General features: G+C 37.6%; 1 protein-coding gene across 3 annotated transcripts; it reads left to right on the top strand.

The window, feature by feature from the left end:
* Nucleotides 1-136: 136 nt before the first annotated feature.
* ganaba (glucosidase II alpha subunit a) lies at nucleotides 137-26,849 on the top strand. Of its 3 annotated transcripts, none has more exons than XM_022667854.2 (25): nucleotides 137-205; nucleotides 1,967-2,065; nucleotides 2,297-2,405; nucleotides 2,502-2,629; nucleotides 3,346-3,525; nucleotides 7,097-7,162; nucleotides 9,350-9,413; nucleotides 10,482-10,566; nucleotides 11,382-11,478; nucleotides 11,626-11,806; nucleotides 12,568-12,688; nucleotides 12,907-13,142; nucleotides 13,377-13,503; nucleotides 13,609-13,688; nucleotides 18,163-18,303; nucleotides 18,597-18,693; nucleotides 18,803-18,904; nucleotides 20,159-20,402; nucleotides 20,685-20,749; nucleotides 20,847-20,923; nucleotides 21,033-21,107; nucleotides 21,642-21,755; nucleotides 23,094-23,206; nucleotides 23,610-23,710; nucleotides 24,663-26,849. In XM_022667854.2, the coding sequence occupies exons 1-25, from the start codon at nucleotides 186-188 to the stop codon at nucleotides 24,770-24,772; spliced, it is 2,832 nt and encodes a 943-aa protein (XP_022523575.2). In that variant the 5' UTR covers nucleotides 137-185; the 3' UTR covers nucleotides 24,773-26,849. The 3 variants fall into 3 exon arrangements, with proteins under 3 accessions (XP_022523575.2, XP_022523574.2, XP_022523576.2); XM_022667853.2 differs by having other exon boundaries at nucleotides 12,535-12,688; XM_022667855.2 differs by lacking the exon at nucleotides 7,097-7,162 and having other exon boundaries at nucleotides 12,535-12,688.
* Nucleotides 26,850-27,099: the final 250 nt, after the last annotated feature.

Here is a 27,099-nt window from a genome sequence, read left to right as displayed (position 1 = left end):
CTTCACCCATAAGAATATGAAACATTTGCAGCATAATTATAAAGAATATTTAAAAAAAAAAAAACTTTAAATAAAAACAGGTCGGTAATTGAGTAAAAAGAGCTCTAGGTGCTGTAGATCTATGTGAAAGTGGGAGCTGCAGTACACATGACAAAACCAGGGGGGCGAAGTTCACAGCAGCAAACATGGCGCCTTCCATTGACAGGTACTGCGGGAGTCAGCTTGGCTAATAGGATTATATTTAGATATATTTGAGATATTAAACTGTAAAACTAAGGGCTGAATTTAAAGGGGCAGTTTTACTGTGTTTATTGACTGGTGTTGTTCATGGTGTGTGAATTAGACTGGTGTTAACGGTGAGTGCTGGGAGCAGAGGGAGGAGAGAGTGCAGAGGGGCTTAAGAGGAAGGCTTTATCTGCTTTAGGCTCTGTGTGTGTCGGTCTGTTTGTCTTTCTTTGTGTCTATCTGTCTGTCTCGGTGACGCTGTTTAATCAGGCACGGTTTCTTTAATGAAACGAAGGCTGTATGTAGATCTGAGTGTGTTGCTTAGCCTTGTCTTCAGACTGGTAAATTAGCTTAAGCTATATTCTCTATTATAGCAAACAGTGTTATCAGCAGGGTGTGTAATCAGATTTACAGCCAGCATATTACATCTGACCTCTATCTGTAATCCATTTATAGTGAGACCTGTTTAAACTAAGATACCTATAAATGTTCAGTTACATTTTGACTTGTCAAAATACCAATTTAATTTGTATCAGTAACATTAAATTATTCCCCATTGAGTTTAAGATAAGATAAGATAAGATAATCCTTTATTAATCCCACAATGGGGAAATTTACCATGTTACAGCAGTGCAGAGTAAAGGACAGAGAAACAGGTCAGGAAAAGGTAAATACAAATAATGATAAATCTATATATACAGAAAACCTATTGTAGGAAAATATATAAAGAGTTTAAAAAATTATATATAGTAAAAGAAAAAAAATATATATATACATCTAGTGCGTAGAGATATGATTATGGTAGGGTGGACCAGTATTATTGCACAAGAGTAACAGTGAATAAATATCAAATAAATAATAGATAAAAACAAAAGTGAGAAAAAAAAAATCTTGCACATTAAATAAATTGCACAAATGATGATCACAGTACTCGTAGTGAGATGGATATTGCACACGGTAAGCATTACAGCTACACTGAGTAGTATGTAGGATTGTATGAAGTCCTGAGATAGTAAACTAGTGTTTACTGGGAGCGCGGTGTGTTGTAAAGTCTGATGGCGTGTGGAACGAAGGACCTGCGGTATCTCTCCTTCACGCAGCGTGGGTGCAGCAGCCGGGTACTGAAGGAGCTGCTCAGTGCTGTCAGAGAGTGATGCATGGGATGGGACAGGTTCTTCAGCATGTTGTTAAGCTTAGTCCTCATCCTCCTTAGTAAGGTATCTGCGGATAACTACTGACTCTCTGAAACATAAACGTCAGATATACAGCTCTGGAAAAAAATAAGAGACCACATTTTACCACATTGAAAAGCTCTGGAATATAATCAGGAGTAAGATGGCTAATCACAAGCCATCAAACCAAGCCGAACTGTTTGGATATTTGCACCAGGAATGGCATAGTGTTATCCAAAAGCATAGCAGTGTAAGACTGGTGGAGGAGAACATGCCAGGATGCATAAAACTGTTATGAAAAACCAGGGATATTCCACCAAATATTGATTTCTGAATTTGTTTTCTTTTCCTTATTTAGGTCTGAAAGCTCAGCATGTTTTTTGTTATTTCAGCCTTTTCTCATTTTCTGAAAATAATTCTTTAAATCATAAGATTTTTATTTGGAATTTGGGAGAAAGGTTGTGCATAGTTTATAAAATAACACAACAACATTCATCTTACTTAAACATATACCTATAGCAATAGCAAAATAGCAAATTACTTATTTAACCTGGCTTTTTTTTTTGCAGGATGGTGTCTATTATGATTGCGCTGCTTTTTCTTTGTCTCGGTGCCGAGGCTGTGGATCGCAGCAACTTCAAAACATGTGACCAGAGTTCTTTCTGCAAGTAAGTAAAGTGTGGTGATTATGAATTATTTTTTAGCTGTTTAGTTTTGCATGTTTCATGGAAGTCCAATTTAGTGTTTAAATTAGTGTTTTTTCTACTGATGCTAATTGTGGCAGTTATGTGGTTACTACAAGATAGTTACATATGTTTGCTCACAAGACGACATTGATGCTGGCTTTTGGATTTTCCAGTACTTTATTTATTTATGTGTGTGTGTGTCTGTGTGTGTAGGCGTCAAAGAGAGCTGATGCCTGGGCAGTCTCCATACAGAGCACTGCTGGATACCCTGGAGCTCAGTGACTCCAGGATCACACTGCAGCTCATCAATGACAATAACAAGGTCAGAGGCTGATAGAACCCTTTTAGTAGCATATTTCATATTTCTGTTGCTAATGGGACCAATGAAATAAGTGTATGATTAATCTGTTCTGTGTAGGTGCGGCTCCTGCTGGAACTTTACCGGCTGCAGGGCAACATGACCCGTATTAAAATCAATGAGCTGAAACCCCTGAAACCTCGCTATGAGGTTCCTGATGTCCTACTCAATGACCCACCCACTGAACCGTGAGTATACTCTACACCCCAAATGCAGCCAATTAAATGTGTAATGGCTAAATGTAATCAAATGATTAGTGCTAACAGTAGAAAATATGCAACAGTATGTAGCACTTATTAGAATTAGAAGTGCTACATACATACATACTCATGCAAAAACCTTGTACCTTAATTTTAGCCTTAATTTTATGGTTAAGGAATCAGTAGAAATGCTGCCAATGTAAAATATCCACTAAAAGTTAAGTTTCTTTTCATCTTCTGTATAATGTTGGAGATATGCCAGTTATTTTATAATGTAAAACACCTGCTAGCTAAAGTATAAGAGTATACTAATTATACTGACTCTTAGTGTAATGACTTTAACATATGCTGAAGTAAATCCAATTAAATAGAGCTAATTCTGCTCTTTTTTGAAATATACAGTTGGTCAAGAACAGACCAAATCCCCGATATGCTCAAAAGATGTATCATATTGGCACCACAATACACAGCAACATGCTGCACTCCTGCCCTTCATCTTCCACAAATGTGGTGTGACATCTACCAAGTTGTATTGATGACACAAATTTCGTTTTCTAAAATATTTTAAATAATAATTTGTGAGGAGTGACTAGCAAGTGAGAAGGTGTATTTAATTTCATTAACACATGAATATCAGTAAGTATGTAATAAAGTATGTAAAGTACTACTAAATAATTTCTTCATCTTTATCTCTCTACTGTCAGAATGACGCTGGTGGCTCAGGACGTGAACAGTGTGGTGCTGTCTCTCGGGGTCGATGAGCAGAGGGTGATTGTTAATGCACGGCCTTTTCGCCTCGACATCGTGGAGGGGCCCAAAGTGCTGCTGTCTCTCAATTCCCGAGGCCTGCTGGCCTTTGAGCACCTGCGCCTGCGCAAGGACACGTGAGTTATTACCTCAGACACAGTATTAATCCATGCTCACATTCATCACATGTCTCAGGGTTAGAGTTCTGTTGGTTAATGTCTTTGTGTCTTGTAACATGTAGTTAAGAGAGAGCTCATGTGAAGATGTATATATCTGATCCTAGATTATGTCTCTATAAATCCACGAGCCTCTGCAGCTGTGAAATGCCTATGTAGATGTAGAGTCAGTATGGTCCTAGACCACAGTTGTTAAAATGTTATATTTCTATAAACAGTGATTGGAAACTTTAGTGTGTCAACAAAAGAATTCAAATAAAAATGCAAATGTTGATATCACAGTGAATATGAATTTGAATAAGTACTTCTGGTAATACTCATAGCACACACAGCTCCTTAACACAATACCTCTAAAGCAGGGGCTGTGTCCCAAACCACACATTACCACACTAAAGTCTTATAAAAAGATATTTAACAGTTTTAGAAATAAAAATGATAAATATAATTAATGTTCAGGAAATTTAAATACAAACTCTCTTTCAGTCGATGATTGAATCAGATTAATTTCACTATGCATTTCTGATGCCAAAACATTATTTCACACATGTGTAATGTACAAGGAATTGGCAAATGTACTGTATTTGTAATTACCAAAAGTTTGTTAATCACCATAAATTTTGTAAATCCTTAGTGTCAGACAAAAAACGTATATGTGTAAAATGACAACTTTACAATAGAGGAAAAAACTCACATTTCATAGATTAAAATTGGCCAAAAAATGTATGTAAATTTTTTTAACAGCTGCAATATTGTTACTGCCAGACAAAAAACTTGTGCATTTTAAAATAGCAATTTAAATTCTTAATTGTCAGTGAAAGTTGAGTCCAGGTCAATTTGGAGCATTACTATTGGTCCATTCACTTTGATGGCCATTTAAATAAAGTCAAACTTGGCAAAAATGGAAATACAAAGATTATGAGTGACAGTAATATGTGTAATACATACGGTTACACAAGAGAGCAGTACAGTATGAGATACTCAAAAAAGAAAGCCTTTATAATGTATATTTGAAGTTCTGATCATCTTTATCATATGTTTTCGTTTAAACCAACTGTCATATTGTTTTTGTGTCTGTGTTTTAGTGAATTATAACATAGCGAATAACATACATGTGTGTTTTTATACAACAAAGGAGATTGTAGAGCAACAGGTGGAAAATGTTGCCACATAAACCTACTTCAATCTGTTTCAGTGTTGTTAGATATGTGTTTCATGCTTTGCCTATGACTCCCACTAACCACTAACTCAGTCCCTGTTTCCTGTTTGCTGTGTAGTCAATTGAGTGGAGATTAATTTATAATAAATTTACACAAATTAAATAGTAATAAGTCTAATTACTTTAATCAGCTTATTACCCTGGATGTTGACTCTTTGCTGTCAAATCTCTTCACCTGCTTTACTAACTTACTTCATGTGAATGCATTTACTCACACCCAGCTATTAACTTTTTTTAGTTAATGTGAGGACACATCTTTAGATGTTTGGCCCAGAACTATCTTTAGCTTAAATCATTTTTAGGTATATTGGTTCTGCCAGTCAATCGGGTACAAAGATTCTTAGCCATTTAGAGCTTAAAAAAACAAGTACAAAATTGTTAAATTGACAGTCCATTTTAGGGAATTTGAGGATTTAGTGACCTCTCTGCTGAGAATGTGTAATTGCACACAGCATGTGGAAGAGAACCTTTAATGCAGGTTAATGTAAATACATTAATTTTTAGTTTAGTTGTTTATAAAATACTGTCAAAATTTAAAGAGCAATTGCATCAAACAAACGTACCAGACTACTCTGTTTGTAGAATTAATATATTACACATTTTGGACACTAATAGCATTCATTAAAATAATGTATTAAACTATTTGTAATAATAATTCAGGAATACTACTGATTTTGGTTTAAAATGTAAAATCTTAGGGACTGCTGATTTAAAATCTGTCCTTAAAGATATAGGTAATAATACCTTTCAATAATATATTTAACGTTGCTCAAGGAGCCCAAGGCTTTAGAAATGAAGATTTTTGTAGTTCAAAAGTGGTTTTAATACTAATTTTTATAGTAAAATATCTATGTAATGTACTGTACTATTCTAGTGTGTAAAACAGAAAATATAAAATAGCCCCAGTACCTTGTGAATGGAGTCCCAGCGTGCCTTACTCCTAATCCTACTGTAGTTTGTGTTTTAAAAGAAACAAAAGAATCTAGATCAGAGAGGTTGCATTAACTCTCATATGTTCTGTCTGTTAAATGTTTGTGTTGGTGTAGCTGTTTGTGATAAGTGAAAGTTGTATTAGCGGTCATATGTTTGGACACACCTATTCACAGAAGCATTTTTCTTGTTTAGTAGTTTTACGACTGTCTGAATGACAATATAGGCATCTAAAAAGATCTGGACAGTAGGGGTGGGCAATATTATATTGTATACAATATATCGTGACACAGAAATATCATGATATTAAAAATCCATATCGTGATAATAGGGCTGTTCTGTCTTAAAAGTAGTCTATTATTTACTGTGAAGCTTTAGGTGTGTTTATCGTATAATTGTTTTAGTTTGCAGTTTATATGCATGCACTAAATATTCTGCAATATTTTTTGCTGCATTATATTATTTTATGCTATATTATTTATTTTGCAACATTATGATTATACTGTTGTACTATTATACTATATTCCTGAAATTAATAAATTATTTTTCTATTTTTTATATCGTTATCGCAAAAATACCCTGAAATATTGTGATATTATTTTAGAGCCATATCGCCCACCCCTACTGGAAAGATGCATAAAAATTAACACATGGCCAGTGTCATATGCAGAAACCTATAACCAGTGACTGGAAGCAAGAAAACAGGAGGGTACATAATAAAAAAATGAATTAAAATAGTCACTTAAGTTGTGACCAATCTTAATGTTGAATCAGCAAAAAAAATTAAACTGAGAGCAAATATTTAGATGCATTTTTGTTGCAATTATTTGCATCTACCTTTCACTAAAACCAAAGCATAATTGTAACTGTTAGTTGCAGATCTCAGTTTATATGCCGCCATAAAATAGTTTAATTTATTATTCCAGACATAGTATAATCAAAACTGTATTTATGATATACATACAGTCATTCGGGTGTGTTCAAACTTTTGACTGGACCAGTATGATGAATGTGTGAGGATGTTTCCCAAAGGAAACGCTCACCCCCAAATTATCTCTTTCTTCAAATTCATTTAGCTCAATTTGGAACCAATCAAATCTAAACCTGCCTCGATGCCAAACAATCAGTTCTGAATGAGAAAATGATGATTTAGCAGAAAATGATGAATCTATTCAGACGCCCTTTCAGAGCATCCTGCTTTACCCTCATTATCCTTCTTGTTAATTCAATGTTTGGCTAAATGTTTACATTGACAGAAAGTCTTATAATTTTTCTCCTTTTTTGTTCTCTATGCCCCTCTTTTCTTTATGTTTCTCTTTCTTTTTCCTTCCTGGGCTCCCCTCTGCCACCCCTACTCTCTGTCTCTCCTCTCTGCCATGCTCACAGTATCTCTCATAAAATAACTAGCACAGTCGGTAGCATGTGGGACTCGATCAAGAGCGTTTTCTCTAGGTAACGTCCCTTTGGCCTGCTTCTTGATTGTGTGTGTGTGTATATGTACATGAGAACTTGGGTGTATTTGGAAATATGATCATTTTAAACTTAGGATTGCACAACATGTTTATTAGCTTGCAGCAAAAATTATTAGTACATTATATGTCCAAATGTTTACAGGTACTTGCAAATCCAAAATTTCTTATGAAATCAAGGCTACTAATATGTAGTTTGCAGCTACTGCCTGTACTTTTTGTGAAGCTTTTACACCATATATTGGAACATTTCTATGGGGATTTGATTGTATTCAGCCACAAGAGCTTTGGTGCAGCTCTGGATAGAGCTTCATCACTACAGAGAAAACTGCTCCAGTTCTTCACAGGCCAATTAGGGGGGTTTATACCCCTCAAGCTAATGATTGAAATTGACCACAGTGATGTTAGGCTATAAAAGCTATATGAAAATATTTGGACATAACATGTATATTCCAAAAAATATTGCAGTTGCAGTTAATGTATTTCATATTGTGCAGGCTGAGTTCTAATTAGTTATGGCTTGTTTGTGTGTGAAATACATCTGTAATGAGACATTTTTAAAATGTTAAAGGTGTAAGAGAGCATTTAAGAAACACCCCAAACTTGTAAAACAGAATCAGTCACTAGCCCTAACCGGACAGGATTAATTTCTCAGGGGGACGTCTGTAAAAATATTTCACACTTCAACTCTGATAAAACTCTTGCATCCGGACTGCAATTAAAAAAACAGCAGGATCATTGAGTTTTTTTACTTTCTCAGTCACATGACATTCAGGCATTCAGTAGCTCCTCCGTTTCTATTCGCTGCTGTGTTTACGTGGATTTTCGTGGAAACATGCACCCAAAGTGTAATTACGGTGTGTGGCAGTGGGCAAATAGATATTTTATTAAACACAAGGTGATGAACTCTAAAACTTTAAAGAGATGTGCGTCCGGACGAGACTAAAATTACCGGAGGACCACAGAGCTCAGCAAAAACCAGTAGATAATTCAGTCTGTAATTTTCTCAGAGGGCATCTGAGTAAAACACAGGAATAAAATCACAGAGGACCCCCATAAAAGAGAAAATTACCCCTGGACTCCCTGAGAAACGAATCCCGTCCGGATAGGGCTTTAGACGCATCCTCAAATGACTTTACTAAAGCAGTAATTGCAATGTTTTTCCAGTTAATTGTTGACAAATCCTTGAAATATACAGCCTTTAATGATCTTCAATTTGGGGTGTTTTCCCATACTCTTCACCTTTAACAGCATATGTGAATTATTATCTGTATGCTTACTGTGTCAAACATTTCTCTTACCATTACTGTTGTATTGAGTGCTTTAATCACTTACAGTCATGTGTAAAAGTTTGGGCACCCCTGGTCAAATAACAAGCATTTTTTTTGTTTTGTTTTTTGAAATAGTAGTGAGAATTCTGGGAACACACAAATATGGCATATTTGCTGTTTATTTAATTAATGTAAATGTTTTGTAGAGTTTTTTTGTACAAAAATATTTGAATCAAGGGTGCCCTAACTTTTTGTTGCAACTTATTGTTGCATTTTGCTTGGGAAGGCTTTGGACTGATGGCATGGCATGAATGTGTCTGTCGCTCTCTCATCACTGCCTAATGCAATCCTTCCTTTACATAGCTACATTATGGTAATGAAAGTGATTACATACAAAATAATTGTGTCTTATAGAATCTGAAATTTGATATATATATATTTTTAATTTGCACTTACCACATATACATTATACATTTATATATTATTTACACTTGAAAACACCTGTATTATGACCAGGGGTGACCAAACCGTGCTGAAGACTGTATGCCTAATAAAGAACAGTTCCACAAGTAGAATGAATTCTTACATAAAAGAAATTACATAAAAAATTACTCTGCGTGTTTCTATAGAAGAATAGTTTGTATAATATAAATATATAACTGAATAATTTTTTTACTTAAATTCCATTAATATTCAACTCCACTACAGTGTGTTGTACTTCATTTTTAAACCTTAGCAGACTGTCATATAAATCATTTCACATGGATAGATTGCATGCCTGATAAGCTAGTTGCTGCTGGTTGTAGTAACTGTAGATGTGAGTAGCACTGATTTGTGAAGCTGTTTCTTCTTTCAGTTTGAATGAAAATAATGATTGTGTTTTCTGTTCTATTTTTTAGTAAACATGACACTGATGCAGAGGACGGTGGAGGATCAGACAATGCAGAGCTGCCAGATGATGAGGTTAGTCTGTTTTTTATTTATTTATTTTCATGATCAGTTGATCATGACTGTTTGTGTTCACATTCTTATTTCTGCCATAGACTGACATGTTATGCCATGTTATATCTCTATACTAGAGACTGATATATGATATATGTTTATTATCTATTTACCCTGAGCTAAAGTGTGGCACTGGTCAGAATTGAGCTTTCTCTACAATCACTCATTGACCATGTTTTTAAATGTTAAAAAATTATAAAACACTTAATATAAAGGGTCAGTTTTATATATATATAGGGAGTACCTCTAGTCTTGGACTGCACATCATTTTGAATTAAGATTTTCTACTAAAAGAGAAATATAGTCCATTTTCCTCAATATTCTTCCTCGAAAATCATATTGTTGATATGATAAAATTAATCACAATATAAAAAAAATATCTATATATTGTCCAGCTCTAGACTATGCTTAATTCCTAGTTGGATAACTGACATTTACTATGCCAGTAAAGTTGCCCCAGCCTTAAATTGAAAACAAGTTACATTAGGTTTTTCTAACATTTTGCATGGAGACAATTATACTAATGAATTTTAAACATATCTTAAAAACCATTACCTTATGTTGTAATTTTGTCACATACAAGCACATTCATTATGAATACAATATAATAATAAAATATTGCTATTTTATATAAAAAAGGGGAGCATTGGCCCTAATTATTAGTTAAATTTTGCTGTTGCTACAGCCACAGTGAAAAACACAGTACATCAGTGCAAAATTGGCCACACTCCTGCTGTTCAAAGCTCAGAATAACACTTTAAACACGACCCTTGGACACTACATATTTAGTGTTTGCGCCAGATGAGGTTTCAGTCTAAGTACAAAAATAAAATCTGCAAAATAATTAGAATTTTCCTAGTCTGTATATTAAAAGACTTAGCTCTTACAACTGTAATTAGTCACAATTACACCATCACATTAACATCATTTACATTATTTCCTCACTGTAAAAAAAGTGTGTGAATACTTTATGTAAAAGATGTACTACTGCTGTATCTCTTTATCTGTTTATTGCTGTTCTCTTATCAGGATGGGCAGACAGTAAAAGAGGAAGAAGATAAGCCTGGCATGTGGGAAGAGACCTTTAAGACGCACAGTGACTCAAAACCCAATGGTATACACACACACACACACACACACACACACACAAGCAAACACCCTAAAGGGTCATTTAGAAAACATAATTAAAATTCAGTTTAAAGCACAACAAATAGATTGTTTTAAGATGCAAATCAGTGGTGACCTGAAGATCAGGTCTGTTGATTCAGAATAATGCGCATCACTCGTATTGATATTACCATTTATTATAAGAAAATGTTTATTATAAATAAGCATATTATTATTTTAAATTCCCTGCATAAACAGGTTTAAAAAACAAACTTATTTTAAGTCCACATTGTCTGTATGTGGAAACTAAGTAATAAGTAAAAATAAGTCTTTTGAATATTATTATACTATTTATATGGAACAAAATGCATGGCAGGGAAATATTTTGTCAAAGAGATCCTGATTTATTTATCTTGTGTGATCCTGCTCCAAAAATAGCTTTGCCAGTTTATTAAACGGATAATAATGTATGCAATGGATAATGAAACATAAAGGAAATTAAATCACAGTTTAAGGAAAAAAGAACACCCAAACAGTGAAACTTAAGAGTTCTTAAAGCAAAACTCAATAACATATTGATCATGCTAAATATTGATTAAGATGAAATACTGCTTTTTTATTTAATTAAACAGAGGAAAGAGGACATTTACATATATCAAGCTGTTTGAAGACAATTTAGAAAATGTAGAAATTAATTGTGAATGTAAGTATTTTGCTGCACGAGAATGTAGTGAAATTATTTAGTAAATAATAAATACTGTAAATAAATATGTTATTGCATTAATTCAGCTTCATTACTATTTCTTTTCTCCTCTCTTCCAGGACCAACATCCATTAGTTTAGATTTTTCTTTCCCTGGTGTGGAGCATCTTTACGGCATTCCTGAACACGCAGACACGCTCAAGCTCAAAAACACAGAGTACGTTTTTTACTGTATTTACATCAGCAGGGCTCTCGACAGTGTGTCTAACAAGACTAAAATGCTCTGCACTCTCATTTAACGTATGTGGTTAATAAAGAGCAAACCGCTTGATTAACCTTGATTGGATGCTTTGTCCTCTCTCAGCGGAGGCGAACCATATCGGCTGTATAATCTGGACGTGTTCCAGTACGAGCTGAACAACCTCATGGCTCTGTACGGAGCCGTGCCTGTCATCATATCCCACAATACAGAACGCACTATGGGTGTCTTCTGGCTCAATGCAGCTGAGAGCTGGGTGGACATCAGCTCCAGTACCTCAGGAAAGGTGAGCTGCCGGTGTTGTGCATGTTTTATTATGTTTTTATGAATATTGACTGTAACAAACAAAGTTATCGGCCAGTGGAATCAGTAAATAAATTACTTAAAACAATTTACATTTATTTATCTTTAATAGTTATACACCATTGTAGAAATTTTAATTATCAGATATTTACACTAGAAGTAAAATGGATTTCTCCTGCTAAGTTTTTTTTTTGGACTTAATTAAGTCATACCATGTTCTGAGCTATATAGATTTGTCTGTCCAAAAACTCTGAAGACATTTAGACATAAGACATTTAGTGGGTTAAGAGATGTTCTGTTCATGTGTTTACTGAGATATACATTAGATCAGCTCTCATACATCAGATCTCTTAATCGAAACTAAAGAATCAAACATGTCTCGGCTGACTGCATGTTAAGTAAATGATAAATCATGTTTACATGATAAATTTTACTTCTCACCAAAAATATTTCCTTATATCAAGGCTGAATCTACCAGTTGATTTAAATTAGATTATTTTATCAAGTTACATTCTCTTATTTTGTTGGAAAATAAATAGGAAAATTCCTAAAACAAGTAATAATACGGGAAAATCAAAAACGGACTTAACTGCTAAAATACATTAGTAATAAATTATGCTTTTGTACTAATAATCTAAAATTGAGGGATATTATATAGATTAGATATAAGATTATTTCTTGTGCATGTTTGTGTTTTATGTGTGTTTAAAGACGGTGTTTGGTAAGATGATGGACTTTGTCCAGGGATCAAATGAAGCCCCACAGACAGATGTGCGCTGGATCTCTGAGAGTGGCATCATTGATGTGTTCTTCATGTCTGGACCAAGACCCAACGACGTCTTCGCACAGTATGCCTCGCTGACAGGTACATGTATTGACAAACACAAGCATGTGAAAAAATTCAAATTCAAATATCAGTTGTATATAATTGAATTAAATTACCATTTTATCCAAAAAAGTATTTAACCAAGAACTGCAGCTTAGTGTGCAACATTTTATTATGTCATTGCACCTCTTGGCAGTTGCAGCAGATAACATGGGAATCCCTGCATTTACCTGTATTTGTATTTGCCCATATTCTAGGCACCCAGGCCTTCCCTGCTCTCGCCACACTGGGCTATCACCAGTGCCGCTGGAACTACAATGACCAGGAGGACGTGAAGGCTGTGGACGAAGGCTTTGATGAGCATGACATCCCCTATGACTTCATCTGGCTGGACATCGAGCACACTGATGGTAAACGCTACTTCACCTGGGATCCTAACAAGTTCAGCCAGCCCAAAGAGATGCTGCAGGGGCTCATGGACAAGAGACGCAAGGTGCGTACAGTATATATATATATATATATATATATATATATATATATATATATATATATATATATATATATATATATATATATATATATATGTTCGTCTGTGTGTGTGTGTGTTTGTGTGTCCATTAGCATGCATTTTTGCATTCACTGAAGTCTAGCTATACAGACTATTATTAGTGGTAATTTGTATTAATAATTAAAATTTGTATCTTTCTATTTTTTCTATTTTCCTTAGATGGTTGCCATTGTAGATCCTCACATCAAGGTGGACAGCGGCTACAGCATTCACAATGAGATTCGCTCCAAAGGCTTCTACGTCAAGAACAAAGATGGAGGAGACTATGAGGGCTGGTGCTGGCCAGGTTGGTAAAATCAGTGCAATAGCTTAAGAAATACAGTACAAAAGTGAACACAGAGTCTTTATTTCAGCATTTATCGTTAAATCTGTTTCTTCTCTTGTTTTAAAGGAAATTCTGGTTATCCTGACTTTACCAACCCCGAGATGAGAGCCTGGTGGGCTAGCAAGTTTGCTTATGACCAATACACGGTAAGAATATGTATCTGGGCAAATGCCACCCTTTCATTTGATCCCTGGCCTTATCATAGCATTCATACACAAACATTAACCCAATACATTCAACAATAATTTTATTTAGTATTCTGTATATTGTTGATGTAAAAGTTGGGTCTGTGCACTGCTGCGTGTGTAATGAGCGGGGGTGTACGTGCATTAGATAGCAAGATAGCAATGTTGACGTCTGTCTAGGTTGTATTCAGTCAGTAGCACACCTGTGTTTTCTGTTGCCAAGATAACAATACCCCATAAATGTAACTGAACACACCTCACTTCCAGACCAGCACGTCCATCAGTGTAGATATATTCGTAAGCGCTATTTAAAGGCAAAGAAGCAGATTGAAGGTGTGAAAATACTGTTGGCGGGGAGTAAAATAGCAAGTCAAGAGTCAAGTCAAGAGGCTTTTATTGTCATTACATCTGAGTACAGGTACACAGTGTGATGAAATTACGTTCCTCCGGAACCATGGTGCAACATAGAACCACAAGCAATAGACAACATAAAGTGCAGGAGTGACGACAGTGCAACATAAAATTATAAAATTATAACACTAAATAACAATAAATACAATAAATACAAAAGACGAGACAATTTAAAGACAGGACAGTGCAGTACCGATACGGTATAATAAAGTGTATAGTGGGGATAAGGTGCAGAGATGTGTGACATACTGTAACATATAGAACATATATAATCACAGCAGTTACTGAGGTAGAGTTTATAGTTTTTAAGAGTGCAGCAAATAAAGTCATGTCAGCCTCTGTGTGCTGACTGGGTGTGTGTGTGGGTGAAGTTCAGTTCTTTGTGAGTGTAAAGAGCGGGGGTGTACAGTTTAGTTTTGTGTAAAGGGGGGGGGTGTACAGTTTAGTTTTGTGCGAGTGTGTTGGGTGAGTGGTGGGTGGGGTGGGGGTTCAGTTCTGTCTCTGTGCGTTGAGAAGTCTGACTGCCTGGTGGATGAAGCTGTTGCAGAGTCTAGTAGTGGAGGCTCGGATGCTCCTGTATCTTCTGCCGGACGGCATCAGAGCGAAGAGTCCGTGTGAGGGATGGGTGGGGTCGTCCACAATGCTGGTGGCTTTGCGGATGCAGCGTGTGGTGTAGATCTCAGTGATGGAGGGAAGAGAGACTCCGATGATTTTCTCAGCTGTCCGCACTATCTGCTGTAGGGTCTTGCGGTCTGAGGTGTTGCAATTCCCAAACCAGACGGTAATGCAGGTGCTCAGGATGCTTTCTACAGTGCCTCTGTAGAACATGGTGAGGATGGGGGGTGGGAGATGTGCTTTCCTCAGTCTCTGCAGGAAGTAGAGGCGCTGCTGGGCTTTCTTGGTTATGGAGCGGGTGTTGAGGGACCAGGTGAGGTTCTCTGCAATGTGAACACCGAGGAACTTGGTGTTATCCACAATTTCCACAGCAGAGCCGTTGATGTTCAGCGGGTGGTGGACACCTGGAGCTCTCCTGAAGTCAACAACCATCTCCTTGGTTTTATCCACGTTAAGAGATAGGTTGTTGGTTCTGCACCAGTCCGTCAGCCACTGCACCTCCTCTCTGTATGCTGACTCGTCGTTCTTGCTGATGAGGCCAACTACAGTTGTGTCATCAGCGAACTTGATGATGTGGTTTGAGCTGTACTTTGCAGTACAGTCATGAGTCAGCAGAGTGAACAGCAGTGGGCTGAGCACACAGCCCTGGGGGGCGCCGGTGCCCAGTATGGTGGTGCTGGAGGTGTTGTTTCCAATCCTGACTGATTGTGGTCTCTCAGTCAGGAAGTCTAAAACCCAGTTGCAGAGGGAGGAGTTCAGGCCCAGCAAGCTCAGTTTTCCTATCAGATGCTGAGGGGTGATGGTGTTGAATGCTGAACTGAAGTCGATGAACAGCATTCGAACATAGCAGTCTTTGTTGTCCAGGTGGGTGAGAGCCAGGTGGAGCGCAGTAGAGATGGCATCGTCTGTTGATCTGTTTGGACGATACGCAAACTGCAGAGGGTCCAGTGAGGACGGGAGCTGGTTTTTGATGTGCCTCATGACCAGCATCTCAAAGCACTTCATGATGATGGGAGTAAGTGCAATGGGACGGTAGTCATTAAGGCAGGACACTTGAGACTTCTTCGGCACAGGGACGATGGTGGTCGTCTTGAAGCACGTCGGCACGATTGCAGTACTCAGAGAGATGTTGAAAATGTCCGTGAGAACATCCGTGAGTTGTTCTGCACATCCTCTGAGCACTCTGCCAGGTATGCTGTCTGGTCCTGGGGCTTTCTGTGGGTTGACTCTGAGTAGAGTTTTCCGCACATCAGCTGAGGACAGGCACAGTACCTGGTCGTTTGGAGGAGGTGTAGTCTTCCTTGCTGTCGTGTAGTTCTGTGCTTCGAACCTTGCGTAGAAGGAGTTCAGTGCATCTGGAAGGGAGGCATCACTGTTACAAGCAGGGGAGGGTGACTTGTGGTTGGTGATGGTCTGGATGCCCTGCCACATGCGCCGAGTGTCAGTAGTGTCCTGGAAGTGGGCGTGGATTTTCTTTGCGTAGGTGCGCTTTGCCTCTCTGATCCCCCGGGAGAGCTTGGCTCTAGCTGGTCGGAGGCCAGCCCTGTCCCCTGACTTAAAGGCCTTGTCTCGGGATCTCAGCAGCGCACGCACCTCTGCAGTCATCCACGGCTTCTGGTTGGGGCGGGATGTGATGGTTTTGGAGACAGTAACATCCTCAATGCACTTGCTGATGTAGCCAGTCACTGAGTCTGTGTACTCCTCCAGGTTGATGGAGTCATCAGAAGTAGCAGCTTCTCTGAACATGTCCCAGTCAGTGTGCTCAAAACAGTCCTGAAGAGCAGAGATGGCTCCTGGAGGCCAGGTTGTAACTTGCTTCTTCTCTGATTTGGCATGTCTGATGAGCTGTCTGTATGCTGGGATGAGCATGACAGAAATATGATCAGAGTAGCCGTAGTGGGGGCGGGGCTCTGCTCTGTACGAACCGGGAATGTTAGTATATACACACAATCGAGCAGGTTAGCTCCACGGGTTGGAAAATCCACATGTTGGTGAAAGCTGGGCAGCAGAGCCTTCAGATTACTGTGATTGAAATCACCAGCAACAATAAACAGTCCGTCGGGGTGTGAGTTCTGGAGTTTGGAGATAACAGTGTACAGTTCTTGAAGAGCGTTAGCATTAGCACCGTTAGCATTAGCATTAGCACTGGGTGCTACATACACTATTATGTAGACGCTGCTAAGCTCTCTGGGCAGGTAGAATGGCCTGGCTCTGACTACAGCAAACTCCACCAGCGGCGAGCAGTAGCTGGAGATCAGCGCAGCGTTGTTACACCATGCTGTGTTGATGTAAACACACACCCCAACTCCACGTACTTTGCCCGAGAGGCCGGCGTCGCGGTCCGCGCGGTAGCTTAGCATGCCGCTCACCTCAATCGCGGAGTCCGGGATGGAGTCCGTTAACCACGTCTCCGTGAAAACGAACACACAGCAGTCTCTGAACTCGCGCTGGGATGTCCGCTGGAGCCGGAGATAGTCAATCTTGTTCGGCAGGGAGCAAACGCTGGAGAGAAGGAACCGCTGGCCGGCTGGAGTTAGCCATTAGCTTAGCGCGGACTCCGGCTCTCTTACCGCGCTTTCGGCTCCTCGCGCAACGCTTGCGGAGAGACCTCTTCCGGCTAGCAGGCTCAGGAAATGCCGCGGATCTTAGCAGGCCTAACGCGCGTAGCTCCGCTCGTAGACCGTCTGTAAGTAACGTTACAGATTTTTGTTCCCATAGCGAACTTTTGCATGATTGCGAGTTCAGATCGGATTATTTACACAGAAAAACAAACAAAAGCACCGTGTTTTGCTTCCGGAGTGGCCGCTGCGACTGCTCGCGCCGCCGACAGGAAGTGCACATGTTAAAAGAGCAGTTTTTACTATTAAGATTTTAATATCAGTATTAAAAAAGAAAGAGTTGTATTCTATCATCTCTAACACCTTATCGTCACACAAACTATTTTATGTTGTTAAGTAATCTCAAATAGACTTGACTATGTAGTGTTTAGTACTTTATTGTGTATTATTACTAATAAAAATGGGCTAATATATGTTGCATAAATAGTTAGACTTGGTTGGGCAATCATTATGTTATATATTTTGTCTTTTTACTTTTTGTTAATAATTTCTCCACTTTGCCCGTCTTCTACATGGGAGAGAACTGCCATGCTAGTTGTTCTTTAAAATATTTAGTTATTAATGGTAATCGAGTTAAAATTAATTTTAAATTAATAATGTTAAATAATGTTAATGTTAAATGTTAATAATAATGTTAATGTGATCTTGATTTAAGTCTTATCGACAGCTTTTCAAATTTGGAAGACAATGTAATATCAGAAAACACAGTTAAATAATTTTAAATCTCATGTATGTGGATATAAGCAAACTCTGTGTTAACTGATGGACTACATTTTTGTTCTTGTGTGTAGGGTTCCATGGAGAACCTTTTCACTTGGAACGACATGAACGAGCCATCAGTGTTCAACGGGCCCGAGGTGACCATGCATAAAGATGCAATGCATGGAAACTGGGAACATAGAGACGTCCACAATATCTATGGCATCTATGTGGTAAGAGAGCAGTTTGTTTAATCTACAGTTTTATTATAAACAGTGATTAGTCTGGATTTGGGTTGGGTGTTCTGAGACTTCCTCCTGACTGTGTTTGGTCCAAAGAGATGTGTACAGAATTTTCTGAAATTGCGCTTGTGATTTAATGTTAATCTGTGGTTTAATTTGGTTTAATTCTTCGTTCATTAGTTTTAAGTATTTTGCCAATATTGTGAATAATGTTTGAGTTCAGTATTATATAAGATCAGGTTAAAGTTCTAGTCTTGATTTCACTTTTATTCTCTAATCTTCAGCAAAGAGCAACCGCTGAAGGCCAGATCCAGCGCTCCGGTGGCACAGAAAGACCATTTGTTCTCACCAGAGCCTTTTTTGCAGGATCTCAGCGCTATGGTTAGTTACAGTTTGCATTCTGCTTAGAAGATCAAGATTTGTATTGTTTTTTCTTATGCATTGCTCAAGTTGTTTTTGTATTACATTATCTGCCTCTCTCTATTTACAGGGGCAGTATGGACAGGAGATAATGCAGCTGAATGGGGTCATCTGAAGATCTCTATCCCCATGTGTTTGAGCCTTGGACTAGTAGGCATCTCTTTCTGTGGAGGTAAACACTTGAAGAATGGTTATGCAGTTTGGCACAATTGTTACAGAACTACACATCATGTGTTTAGTAGTAGGAAACTTCCTCCATCCAGGTTCTTCTATTAAGATTTATTAATTTAAGGGTGCCAAGTGATCCAGCAGTCTAAACCACTGCCATTATAATCAGGAGATCGCTGGTTTGAATCCCAGTCATGCAGCTTGTCTTTAGCTGCCGGAGCCCTGAGAGAGCAGAATTCACCTTGCTCTCTCTGGGTGGGTAGATGGCGCTCTCTCCCCATATCACTCCAAAAGGTGATGTCGATCAGCACAGGACATCTGTGAGCTGATGTATCTGATCCAAGACGCTGCTCTTTCCTCAGAGCGCGCTGTGATGCTACTCGGCAATGCTGCATCAGCAGCTGATCAAAAACCTGTGTTGCAGGAGGCATGTGCTAGTCCTCACCCTCCTATTTTCACATTCTTGACTGACCACTCAGGGCCATTCTTTAGTTGCGCTAAACAAAATTTGGAGGCCTGATTGTCTTTGTGTTACTTTTGAGAATCAAATAACGGTTGACTATCAACAGCTATCTAAGCGCTGACTCAAGTTCGATCCCCAGACATCAGTCAGGTAGTCCTGCCTCTCAAACGGTCCTCTTTCTCCATCATGGGCTGTGCTGGCCAGTGTGGGTGTCTGTTAGCTGGTGTAACAGAAATAGCAGTTAGCGTTGCGGTCCAAGGGTATTGAATATTGGAGTCTGTGAATGGAGATTTTTTAATTTAACTGAGCAAATTATATAGGACTAGTTTGATACTTCAAACATTAAGGAATACTTTTTATAATGTAGTTAATTCTTTCATTGTATTTGCAAATTATTATTGTTTTATATACTTTATATATTATATTTACATATTGTAGTCCAGTAGCAGTGCTGTAAGACCCAGATAAACTGCGTTTCTATTTTCTCATCTTTTTTTTCTCGACTTTATTACTAAACTTTACCTGTCAGTCCTTTAATTCTTCTCTTCACTGCTAAAACTGAGACTGAGACGTCTAATGTTTATCTGAGCTAAAGGCACTGTTGCCATGTGGTTTAGCCAGACCTCATCATGTACCCGTTTTCTCCGGTTTCCAAGTGTCGTTTGAAGATGTAGGAAACAGTACTCCCCATCTTAATTACATCTGTAATTTCTCTATAGAAAAAAGACTTATACTTTTAATAGTTTCTATTTTACTAGTTAAAAAATTTCTGTGTTTCTGTGTCTTTTTCTTCAGCTGATGTTGGTGGTTTCTTTAAGCATCCTAGCACTGAGTTGCTGGTGCGTTGGTATCAGGCAGGAGCTTACCAGCCATTCTTTCGGGCTCATGCCCACTTGGATACTCCGCGACGTGAGCCCTGGCTCTTCGGCCCAGACAACACTGCTCTGATTCGAGAGGCTATACGGCAGAGATACACACTCCTGCCCTACTGGTACCAGCTCTTCTACAATGCATATCGTACTGGTCAGCCAGTCATGAGGTAAGTTTCCACAGCATTTAAAAAAAATTTGGTTTTGTAATAAAAACATTTTTTTGAATATGCAGATAAAATAAACTGAGTAAATAAGGCCAAAATTTGATGAAAGTATCTAAACACTGTAGCCTTCAGTATTTATTTATTTCAACAGTTTTTTACGCAGAAATGTTTTAATTTGCTAAATTTGTGTGGAGACCAGCTAATATTAATAATAATGTGTTTTTGTGAGTCATTCTAACAGTTTTCCACTCACCCACCCTTTCTCTCACTTTTTCTTATATATAGGCCTTTGTGGGTGGAGTATCCTGAAGATCCAGACACTTTTGCCATTGAGGATGAATACTTACTTGGTCAGTGAATAACTTTTTAGTTACCTACACTTATATTCAATGTTTAATAAGTAATATTTATTTAATTCTTCATATCATTGTCTTTTCTCTGTAACAGGTAAAGATCTGCTGGTACACCCTGTTACTGAAGAGGGAGCAAAGGGGGTGACAGCCTTCTTACCCGGGAAAGGAGAGGTGTGACAGAGCTTAACAGAGCTTATGCCTTTTTCTTCCCCTTTAACCTGCCATATTATTTTAAAATCTTTAATACTGCTGTAACATTCCTTCTGTCCTATTATTTCAGGTTTGGTATGATGTTCACACATTCCAGAAACACAAGGGGGCTCAGAATCTCTACATTCCAGTCACCATGAGCTCAGTAAGTCAGAATGGCACCTGTTTTAAGATTAATTGAAGTTAAGACCTTATCTAAGGGCAGGTTGACCTCGATGATGTACACTACTCACCTGTGATTAGTGGAATGAATGGTGGGTGATGAGGTCTGTTAGATAAGGCATAAAGAGTGAATAAGGCCAGAACAGACTGAAGTTTAGGCTGGGGGAGGCTGGGAGATGCTGGCTGAGACCAAGGAAGTACAGTCTGGTTATTTTGCATTAGTCAGAACTCTTAAGTCTCACAGTTTGTGTGTCATTTGTTCCTTAAACTTTGATTTATTTTATTTTAATTTTTATTATTCATTGCATTCTAAAAAAACTCCTAGACCAGGTAGCTTTGTGTGATAGAGGTTTTAATTGGTGGGCGAAGTCTGTGGGTGAAGATTTCTGAATTAATAAAACCCTATTATGAAACATTTAATGAGAACTATATTTTTCTTTTGTTTTGATTTACAAATAAACTAGTTTAAATTATCCTTCCTCTCTAACTCTCTCTTATCCCTTCTTCATTTCCATAGATCCCAGTGTTCCAGCGAGGCGGCTCTATTATCAGCAGGAAGGACCGTGTGAGGAGATCCTCTGCCTGTATGGAGAATGACCCCTACACCCTCTATGTGGCCCTCAGTCCTCAGGTACACTCACTGCAGGCGGTGTGGATTAGAGCACAGCAGTACCACTGTTGTTTCAGCTGTTTCACAGTTGTCATACATAACTTTACCATTTATACACAGTGTGTGTTAAAGGCATTGGGATTCAGTACTTGAAGAAGCTAGTATACATTACACATAATTTCGGAAAAAAGCTGTTTTTGACAGTGGATCTGTCTGGAAAAAAAAATACATCTGAAGTCTGGAGTACTGTATTTTTTTGCACTATAAGGCGCACCGGATTGTAAGGAACAGGGGTGTCGCCATGTATTCCTTCTAACTCAGCAGGTCTCGCCACCCAGCGGCGAGCTAAGCTAAGTAAACAAAACTGTAGTTTTTATTTTCTTGTAAACTCAAACAAGTACTTTACTCCTGTAAACTGTTTATTTGGGTGAGTAAATCACTTCTGTTTATTTACAGTAATTAGATTTTCAGATTTCCTCTAAGGCATTAGCAGTGTAGCCGGGGTTAGCAGCAGGCTACAGGCCGATAATACTCACCTCCGAACGGCAAAAGTGCTTAGCACTGTAAGCGTCTAATGCTAATACTAATACTGCTCCAGTCTTGAATCTCGGTGCTGTAGAATTAAACTAAAACACCTGTATAAAGCTGCACTTTAGCAGAGTGGCTTCACTGCTCCTTACAACCTGACTGGTAAAACTCATACATAAGGCGCACTGATAATTTTTGTTAAAATTTAAGTACTTTAAAGCAGCACTAGGTAGGATTTCATAGATTTTGTTCTATTTTTAAAGAAGTAAAATTACAGCTTGAAACTCACTGCAGCGCTGCATTGAGGTGTAATAGGAGGAATAGCGGTGCTCTTGTGTCTGTGCCGGGCTCCTCTGAGCTCAAACCAGACTCTGCAAATTTTCCTAGGTGGCCGCGACCAACGCTCGCGACCTGCCTTCCGATCTTTAGTTCTAACAGTTCTACAAGGACTACTGGTTCATTCTTTACAAACTAACATACAGACACTCTGGCAGAAGCTGGAAAGAGGCCGAATATGTCTGTGAAAGCCAGAAAACGAGAAAGAGAAACTAATCTGCCTGAAACATGTATTACACTCTTCAACTGTAGGGGGAGCCCACGAGCACAAAATCTCAATCCTACCTAGTGGAGCTTTAAGTGCACCTTATAGTGTAAAAAATACAGTAATGTATCCTCTGTTGTATAGCAATATAAAGCAGATTTCACAGGCTGTTAATGTTAAACAAGCCCTACTGAATTATTCAGTAATTGTTCTAATTATTCATAAGCTCTATGATGTTTAAGAGTTCAATATTTCGTAACTGAAGTTTCTAACGAACATGTTCTCAACAGGGCACTGCTGAAGGAGAAATCTACATTGATGACTTTCACACCTTCAAGTTTGAAACGGACAAGCAGTTCATCCATAGGCGTCTGCACTTCTCTGATAATGCACTTTCTTCCAGGTGTGGAGCTCTTTACTCTCCCAGTACACACAGATACACACACACTATGTGCACCATGTGCAGTTTGGGCTACCTATACCAAACTGGTCGATCAATTAGCTTATTTTACTGTTTCTGTGTAATACACAGTTTCATTTCATTCAAGTGGTTTGTGTTATTGGAGTAATGTGTTGAGAAGTGAAGAAAATTAATGTACCAAAAGGTTTAGAATTCAGAAACCTGAATCTGATTCAGGTTAGAACTTTACTCAAGATCAAAGCTTAAGCAGATTTTACTGATTTTTTTTGGATACAACAGAATACTGACACCAAATAATGTCCTGTATATGCATTTATATCTATACATCATGTATATTTATTATGTTAGTCAATTAATTATTTGGGTTGTTTTTTTTCCTCTTCAGTAATCTGGCTCCAGATTCACAGTTCACTACGGCATCTTGGATAGAGAAGGTGGTCATAATGGGAGCTTCTCGTCCCACCTCTGTCTCTCTGACAACTGCAGGTCAGTGTTCTCTTGGTCCTGGGTGTCTCTTTTAAGTTCTCTTACATATTAGTAGTATTGCCTCAGCAACAACATATATTGCCACTCAGATATCTAAAAGACCCCTAATGTTAGGGTATGTTGATACATTTGAGTGTTAATCCTGCTGTAAATCTACTCACTACCACAGTTAATATGTGAATATAGTTTTATATGCAATTTCTCCCACTTTCCTTTTAATTTGTGTATATATTCACATTGTGAATTGTATACATTCGCGTGTTTTTCCTGCTGTAAATCTACCACATCCACCCATGAAGGCCTTGTTAAAAGCCTCTGTGTTGAACCATAAGATATGATGTGCAAAATAAAAAACACAACGATTATTACCATTACCATTATTAACCGTTAATTTATTACTGAGTATCTGAACATAATAATAATAATAATAATAATAATAATAAAAATAATAAATGGATAAAAAAGTATAATTTTTATCCAAAGAAGTTGCAGATTTATACTCTGAAGGAAAATCTTTCTAGAACCAGCAGTTTATGAACCAGTCACAGTTACATGAGTTTAAACATTACAGTTCTTGAGATTAATAGTTTATATGTGAAATCATCAGCAAACACACAAATGTAGTCTTATTTGCGATTTCTGACACTTTCCTTTAATCTGTGTGTAGATTGATACACTCCAGTGTTTATCCTGCTGTAAATCTACTATATCCACCCAAGAAGACCTTGTTAATAAGCCTCTGTTGAAATAGAAACCATGATGTGCAGAATTAGACAAAACCAATACATTTAGTTTATTACTGTGTATCTTTTCCTAGAACCAGCAGTTTATTAACAATCACAATCACATCAGTTCTGGAGATTAACAGTAGATATGTGAACTTATTAGCAATAGAGCATTAGAGTTTTATTTTTTATGCAATTCCTCACACTTTCCTTCAATATGTGTGCAGATGGCACCAAGACTGCTCTGGAGTTTGAGTTTGATTCTGCTGCGTCTGTGCTGACTCTGCGCAAACCTGGCGTCAACGCAGGGGCCGACTGGACTGTGTTCCTGGTGTAACACACACACAGACACACACATGCACATATACATGCACACATACACCCTGTATACACCTGGGCATTTCTTCTGTCTTGAATATTAGGATTATATCTGGATAGACCAAACCACACAGAAATACTAGTGCAAACACCCCCAGGACACATTTAAAATAGATTAAAGTCTGATCACTCACATCCAAATCAGGAGGTGATCTGAGCTGCATTTGAGCCACTGGTGTATATACTGGTGTAAACACATTAGTCTCTTGAAGACACATTCGACGACCAAAACTCCTCTAAGTACAACCAAAACACCAGTAATAACTGTCATGGAGTGATAAAATGTCTATATTTCGTCCCACACAGCAATTTTAGTCCAAATAAGCGAGATGCAATCCAAACACTAAACACATGAAGTGACCAGGTGTAAACAGCATAACACAATTTACCAAGATGAATCAATCAACAGCACTTATTTTAAAACAAGATTGTTATATCTGCACACACATAGACAATAAGTATTTGGGATTGGATGGCTGTAGGTGACGTTAGTAATTCTACAATCACATGAATAAATTGACATTCATTCAGAAATGTGGGATCTTTTGCACTGACATACAATGTCCACATCTATCATGAGAGAAAGAGAGAGAGAGAAAGAGACAGCTAGTGAGAAATAGAGAGTGAGAGAGAGAGAGAAATAGAGATTGAGAGATGGATGTGGCATTTTCCAATAATGAATCTCCATTTCAAATAAATATTGTCACGTTTATTGAAGGAAAGGCCTAATTAATGTATAGAAATTCAACCCATGCTTATTTTATCATAAGTTACTACCTGGGTTATTACCTTAAGTTAGGACAAAACATGATTAGTTTTTGTTCTCAACTTGGCGCCACAATGAATTGAATCAAGGATACTTCTTCAAAATTTGAATTTGTTAGAGATTTTTTTTATGATTTGTTTGATTAGTTTTACATACCTTTTTATAAATGTTTTTTTTGGTTATGGATTAATTAGTTGGGTTACACAACCTCACACAAACCTTATGTATGTAGGATTGTCCATGAATATGTTTTAGTTTGTTTGATTTGTTTAAATTGATAGACCCAAATAGACTAATTTACTAATCCATAATTCTTTCATTCCAAGGTCTTTTGACCTCACTGAAAACCCAGCGATTACATAGTATTCTGCATTAGAGGAATAGTTTGGAAAAATATATACTTTCCAATCATTTCTAAGATTCAAGATTTATTACTGTGGCCCAGGTATAATCGGTCAGCTGTTTAGTATCTGATTGGTGCTTATTTACTTAAGCTAACATATTGGTACAAAAGTAAATTTCACACTATACCATGATTTGTCTATCAAAGGCATCTTATATCTGCCCAGTATCATTTATTTTAGTCCATCTTGTATCTATTGAGTGCATTATTAAAATCATGACGTATTAAATCACTGAGTTACATATATTGCAGAACAATCATGCAGTCTTTTGTCTGTGTGAAACCAATAAATATATGTTGGGGTTTTAATCAGATAAGGAATCCTTTGTTGTGTATTTACACATATAAAAAAGACCCATGTCTCTTAGAAATGGTAGCCTAACATCTCCCATTCTAAAGAAGCAAACTTCAGGTACCAAACAAACAAACATGTGTTGGTTAATCTAATCTGGTTGTATCTGCAGTCAGTGATAAATCATATTATAGATTTTTTACTAAACTATTCCTTTAACCCAAACTGCATTAATAATCATGCAAGCTTTAACTTAGATGCTGTTACTGAATACAAGCCAATTCAACAGATGCCATTAGATAGATAGAAATAAATGAGAATAAATGAAGAAATGATCTGTTGTTTAGATAAAATTGCAATTTTACTGTAAGACAAAATATGACACAATAAGAGTGAACATGTACACTGGTAAATGAGATGTCCAGGGATCTGACATGGAATTTATTGTTGTTTACATTTCCTATTAAAATGTCAGTTAAACATGTAATATTGGCATTAGTTTATCAGACCCACTATGTCAATGTCTGACTGAGACTCTAAAAACTGGATGGATAAAATAAAAGTGTCATCTTCCATTGTGGTGTTGTTTGTCTGCTTTTCATTTGTATTAAAATATCTATTTTTGTCCCCCTAAACTACAAGAAGTGATGATCCCTTTACATTTAGGTTTGTTGCATATAAACCAGGATTGCAGCATTGTTATACATTCTTACAGTAATTTGATGGCTATATTAACATCGTAATGTCATTTACATTCACATTTGAATTGCATATGACATTTGTCAGATGTACACACACACTTTTCTGTACATAAAAAAAAATCCC

Source organism: Astyanax mexicanus, chromosome 1 (assembly GCF_023375975.1).
Source record: "Astyanax mexicanus isolate ESR-SI-001 chromosome 1, AstMex3_surface, whole genome shotgun sequence".
Lineage (NCBI taxonomy): Eukaryota > Metazoa > Chordata > Actinopteri > Characiformes > Acestrorhamphidae > Astyanax > Astyanax mexicanus.
The sequence above is the reverse complement of the archived record's forward strand: the minus strand, read 5'-3'. Positions and strand labels throughout refer to the sequence as shown.